This window comes from Wolffia australiana, chromosome 18 (assembly GCF_029677425.1).
Source record: "Wolffia australiana isolate 7733 chromosome 18, ASM2967742v1".
Lineage (NCBI taxonomy): Eukaryota > Viridiplantae > Streptophyta > Magnoliopsida > Alismatales > Araceae > Wolffia > Wolffia australiana.
Genome location: NC_135852.1, coordinates 7,859,066 through 7,865,051, shown reverse-complemented (window position 1 = coordinate 7,865,051; position 5,986 = coordinate 7,859,066). Strand labels below are relative to the sequence as shown.

Below are 5,986 nucleotides of genomic sequence, written 5' to 3'. Positions count from 1 at the left end.
ATACAAATATTAGAGCGATACTTCCTTTTTTTTCCTCCAATGTGTGGCATGAAATGCAGAATACAGGATCATCGTTAACGTGGTATTATGCAATTTTACTTGATCAACTGAGGATGGTTGTGGTGGAGTCACTTTTTTTCCACTTTTTATGTTCTTGTCGCAAAATTCAGAAGATAGGACCGTCTTTTCTGTGATCTTGTGTTGTTTTACTTGATCAATTAAGAGCGGTAGTAGTAGTGTGACAGGACCATCGTTTCTGTGATATTGTACAATTTTACATTATCAATTGGTTTCTGATTCTCATATTTGTATATATAGGTCAATCACGATTGCAGCTACCCCTGGAAATTTTCCCGATTTCAAAACGTTGGCTCTTTTTGGATGCGGCGCCATGCTTCTAAGAGGAGCTGGTTGCACGGTTAATGATCTCCTGGACAGGGATATTGACAATAAGGTTCTTGTCGATTGAACAACGTCAACTTCTGATAATTTCAGTACACTGGTGTTGCAACTTGTGAAAATGATGTTCATTCAAAAGTTTTTCTGTTTCTTCGATCAGGGATTGTCTCTAATCCATTTATTGCCGTATAAATGGGAAGAAATAGTATAGTGGTTGATATTAGTGCTGGCCACTAATCATTCTCGATACTTCATTGTTAATTTGGGTGATAAGGTCATCATTGGTTAAACGTTGTTAATGTGAGGTGAAATTTAGTAGTTTATACCAGTGTTGCTATGAATATTTTTCCTGTTTAAAGTTTTCTTATTTGTTCGATCAGGAAATGTTTAATAAATTTCGTGCGGTGTCAATATCCAGGAAATAATTTGATGGCTGATATTAGTGCTGGCCACTGATCATTGGCAATACTCAACTGATTTTTTGGTTCATTTTTTTTCTTGGGTTGCTTTAGGTGGAACGAACTAGGTCACGGCCAATTGCATCTGGGCTTTTAACGCCTTTTCAAGGGATTTCATTTCTTGGGTTTCAGCTTCTCCTTGGGCTGGGAATTCTTCTTCAGTTGAACGACTTCAGGTAACTCCAGATTTTGTTGAGCTTCAAAAGTGGTTCCTGTTCAGAAGTCGGATTTTTTCCAACGATTTGAGACATCAGATCATGCTATAGCATAGTTTTTCTCACAATCTGATTGGAAAAATCGCTAATGGTATCAAAAACAGCAGACAATGAAACCAAATGCAGGAACCACTCTTCTCTGATTCCTCAGAAGTTTATCAATTTATAGGTTCAAAAATGACTTTTCAGTTAAGGATAAATAATTAATCTAAGTTCATTCTCTTGAAAAGCCGTATCTTAGGTGCGTCATCTCTGCTGCTGGTCTTCTCTTACCCCTTGATGAAGAGATTCACATTTTGGGTCAGTAAAAATACTGATTTTATCACCCCAACAAATCACATTTTCAGGTTTTAAATGAAACACATGATCGAAATCCTCCCAATGATTCTGCAGCCGCAAGCGTTCTTGGGTTTGACCTTCAATTGGGGAGCTTTACTTGGCTGGGTTGCTATCAAAGGAACCCTTGATCCTGCCATTGTTCTTCCACTATACACTGCTGGGGTATTCTGGACCCTTGTGTACGATACAATCTATGCCCATCAGGTAATTTATCTCATCTTTTAAAAATTATCTCAATTTTTCACTCAATATTGTTCTTTTTAGTAATGCTTAAGGACTTTCTCAGGATAAAGAAGATGATTTGAAAGTGGGGGTCAAGTCAACGGCTCTGAGGTTTGGTGATTTGACCAAGAACTGGATTACTGGGTTTGGGGCTGCCTGCATTACCAGCCTCGCCCTCTCTGGATATAATGCTGACCTTGGTTCGCGTTTCTTACTTTTTCTTATTATTATTTCATTCTTATTATTATTGAAGAGAAGTAACATAAATTGGTAAGAGATTTTCTTGCTTATAAGGAGGCTTTGGATTCAACCTCCATTGCGAAATCACTTACTGGGTCCTGTCCTTTGTGGAACAGAGTGGCCATATTACGTTTTCCTGGCTTTTGCAACTGGTCAGCTTGGATGGCAGATATGGACTGTTGACTTATCTGATCGGGCAGATTGCAACAGAAAGTATGATTTCTCAATATATTCTTTCAATGAATTAATTTATGAATCATTTTTTTAAACTTAGATTCATTAAGAAAATATTTGAGACTTTTTTAATGAAACTGTTTGTTGAACACCAATGGAACAGCTATCCCCAGGTAGCGGGATTGAACAACCACGCTTGATTACATTGACATTCCTGGTTTAAATACCGGGTCATGGGTACACGAATTTGGGCTAACAGCAAGGCCCATTAGTCTGGAAATAGGAAATAGTAAAAAGAGGAAATAACAAGAAATAGAAAGAGGTAAAATAAAGATAGGCTATCTCGGCTGACACTGTTTATTCAATTCATCTATGCGTCATGTTTTAGGAATAGAAATTCATTAAGAATATCATTGGGATTTTTATTCAAATCATTTTATTCAATCAATGTATCTGACATTTTTCAGGAATTCATGAAGATAAGATTTGGGACTTTTGAATGAAATCCTTTCATTCAATTGATCTACGATACATTTTTAGGAATATCCAATCATTAAGAAATGGATCTGGACTTTTTGATGAAATTCCGCAGGAGAAATCGGAACTTATTTATGAACTACTTTTATTTAAGTAATATATGCGATATTTTTTAGGATTTAAAATTCATTTGATAATTGAATCTGAACTTTTTTGATGAGTTTCTTTCATTGAATTAATCGATGCGGCATTTGGTAGGTGTATAAATTCATTAGAATTGAATGTTTTAATGAAATTCTTTCATTCAATGATTTTTTGGGATCCTTATTTGTGCGATCTGAACTCTGGCGTATAATGATTTCATAAACTTTTTCATGAATTCATTACGCAGCATTTTTTTGGCATATTAGTTCATCGAAAAAAATTCAGACTAATTTTTGAATCATATGATTTCTACGTTCTGACCTCTGCACCAAACTTTATTATGAACTTATTATATCCTTGTCATTCCCCTTCAGATTTGTATCAAACAAGTGGTTTGGAGCTTTAGTCTTCAGTGGAACGTTGTTGGGTCGCCTCGCAGCTTGAAAAGTGAAATCTTCTTTTCCCTAAAAAGTTAACATCCATTAGTCAACATGCATTTGTCTTCCGCTTGCTATAAATACTTTACTGTCAGGTATATGCAAATAACTGTAAAAGAGGAAATCTGAAATTTCTACTCTTGGTTTGTAGATAATTTCGTGGCGTTATCCTTGTGAAAAGCTTCAGGAAAATGTTTTTGAATTTTCTTGACGAACTCAACAGGGGAGATCCCAGCCAACGAGAAGCGCAATCAATGACTGAGCCTTAGGTGAGAAGAATAACTGATTCTTTAACGATCTTCGGGTTATAAATTCTCTGTTGTAAAGTCATTAAATACAATTTTGATGAATGATAATTTGAAGTTTTCTTGGCACGCGTAGCTGTTTCGGCTGTCTTGAGGGCAAGAATTGTTTGACACACATGACATCGTTATTCTAATTTTTTGACACTTTCAACTGGCCAATCTTCAACAACTGAATGTGCTTTTAAATTCAACAATGTGGGCACTCTTTCAAGCAGTTGTAATACATATATAATAATCACACTTTTCTCATACAAAAAAAGAAACTTAGATTTGGGGTCTTATGTTGTAGTAACAATGACCATTTCCTTTGTCTTCGTGTTAAACTCTTTTTCATTGCTCTTAACTACCCTTATTACACTTGGTAGATTGTTATCTAAAGCATCAATTGATGCTTATGATTGGCCTATTGTGAAACATCAATTGATTCTCATTGTCCATATCATTTTGACTCAATTAAAACTAGCCCATGTGATTCAACCAAAATTAGTATGTTATAGATTCTAACTGAGCAAAAAATTAATTATAAAGAAATAAGATATACTCAAATACGTAGTTCCTCTAAGCCGCATATTCCTTAGATTAGAAGAAGGGCAATGTCCAGTGACTGATACTTCTTGAACCTAGATTCAAAATCCTTGAATAGTCTTTCTAATTCTTTGATTCTTTGTTACTAGAATCGTTCCTGAACCATATGATTGCAAATACTTGTAAAAGAGGATAATCAAGTTGATCAGTTGGGAATTAGGACAAAAAATGAATGATTAGTGATCTTGAACTCAAATTGAAATCCAAAAACTCTTAGTTTGATACATTTACCAAGTATGGGTCTACATTTGATCCAATAATTTAATAACACTAAGAAGTTTACAAAGCATCCATTATTCGGGAACTTAGTGTGCTATCATTCCGTATGATTGGTCGACCCAAGTGTCCATTTTGTGTGACACTTTTATATCTAGCTAAGCTTCTCCTTAAAATTAGAGTCTTTGTATCTGGAAGATACAAAGTTGTTTGTGTTATTTAATTATCATTTTTGAAAATGTCAGATTCATTAAAAACGCGAAGGGCATATATTGTACTGATAAAGAGGCCTGACCATTCTTTATCATGTTGAATTCACATTGAAAAGTAATTTCAGACATCTTTATGAATAGTCAGATTTAAGTTCCATATGAATATTGATATTGACCTCCTAGGAAATTCATTTGCAGGACACTTAGAGGCCAAAAGTTCAAGGAAATTTAGACCCTGAAATTTAATAGCACCATATATTGTGCAAAATAATCACTAAAAAATTAAGTACATTATAAATAAAGATTAACCACAGAATTTACATTACTTCCAATAACACCATCAATGGTGGTTTCATTTCACTTCTTAATTGAATTAAGCAATCATAAAAATGAAATTTGTGTTAAATTAGAAAAATGAATGATAAAGAATATGCTGATAGGATTAATAATATAATATATGAATTCAATCAAAATCATAGTTAAAAAAATGTAAAAAATAAGACCAAAGACATTAGGTTGGTTTGGTTCAACCAAGTGTTGGTCAAACTTTGACATTCCCAATACAAAAAAAGTTATGTTTATGTCTTGTTCCCATTACTTTCGTGATTTCTCATTTATTTATTATTTATTTTGTACGAGTCCACTCAATGAGGGATGGCCTTTCTGTTTGGAGCACAAATTCAACCCATGCTCAAAACCCCCTAGTCTGATCAGCAGGGGATTCTAGGGCATAAATATGAGAAGTTTACTGCACAAATCTGGCTGAGAAAGATGAGAAATGAGAGACAAAAGAGGGATGCTAAATGAGGCATATGAGTTGGCTTGTTGGATGGATGATGGATCACCATCAATTCCCTCTTAATATGTCATACATCATCGTTCATACTGGTGGTGGGCTGATTGCATGGAATCATTTCTGTCATCAGTCATCAGTTTGTGATGACATATGACTGCTGGCGGAAATGACAAAGGATGGAAAAAAATATGATGACAAATGACAATGAATGATGGTAGGGAGGAAAAGTGGGGAAAAAATTAAGTAGAATTAATTATATTATACATTTTATTTTATTGAATGAGTGGAAATCTAAAATTCTACTCAACTGTTAATACATCTTACAATTATAATGTTGATCACGATAAGGATGACTGAATATCAAATGAATCATCAATTACTACATCATTGATAGAAGCATCATTGAGGAGGATGACAACTGTTGTTTATTTTTATAAATGATGACGCTACTGGAAAAAACATCATCAGCAAACATGATGACTATCATTGACAAGGACATAAACTGTCTTCATAGAAAATTTTCTTCCATTGATGACTACAAAAGATAGTTTTAGGATGAACGTACACAATGTCGACTGACACATCCTTGTTGAGGGTGTAAACTATCATTGATGGTGATTACGTCTACCATTAATGCCGGGGCCATGATTGTTGTCAATGAAGCTGACTGTCAATAATGAGGATGGGAACTGAGTTGAGAATGACAACTATGATGACTATTTTTCTGACCTCGATGGAGAATCTTGATGGAATCATCGCTGATGAGG

The 5,986-nt window shown here is 34.6% G+C and overlaps 1 protein-coding gene across 4 annotated transcripts in view; it reads left to right on the top strand.

The window, feature by feature from the left end:
• Nucleotides 1-3,479, top strand: part of PPT1 (polyprenyltransferase 1) — a 4,346-nt gene extending 867 nt beyond the window's left edge. For 2 of the 4 annotated variants that reach the window (XM_078589948.1, XM_078589949.1), the window contains exons 2-10: nt 1-82; nt 319-454; nt 912-1,033; nt 1,303-1,372; nt 1,466-1,615; nt 1,698-1,833; nt 1,990-2,086; nt 3,043-3,115; nt 3,257-3,479. The exon at nt 1-82 is cut by the window's left edge and continues 131 nt beyond it. In XM_078589948.1, the coding sequence (XP_078446074.1) occupies nt 54-82; nt 319-454; nt 912-1,033; nt 1,303-1,372; nt 1,466-1,615; nt 1,698-1,833; nt 1,990-2,086; nt 3,043-3,112 (810 nt within the window). In that variant the 5' untranslated portion in view covers nt 1-53 and the 3' untranslated portion in view covers nt 3,113-3,115; nt 3,257-3,479. The remainder of the gene's footprint in view (nt 83-318; nt 455-911; nt 1,034-1,302; nt 1,373-1,465; nt 1,616-1,697; nt 1,834-1,989; nt 2,087-3,042; nt 3,116-3,256) is intronic. The other 2 variants (XM_078589946.1, XM_078589945.1) reach the window with 2 other exon arrangements.
• Nucleotides 3,480-5,986: the final 2,507 nt, after the last annotated feature.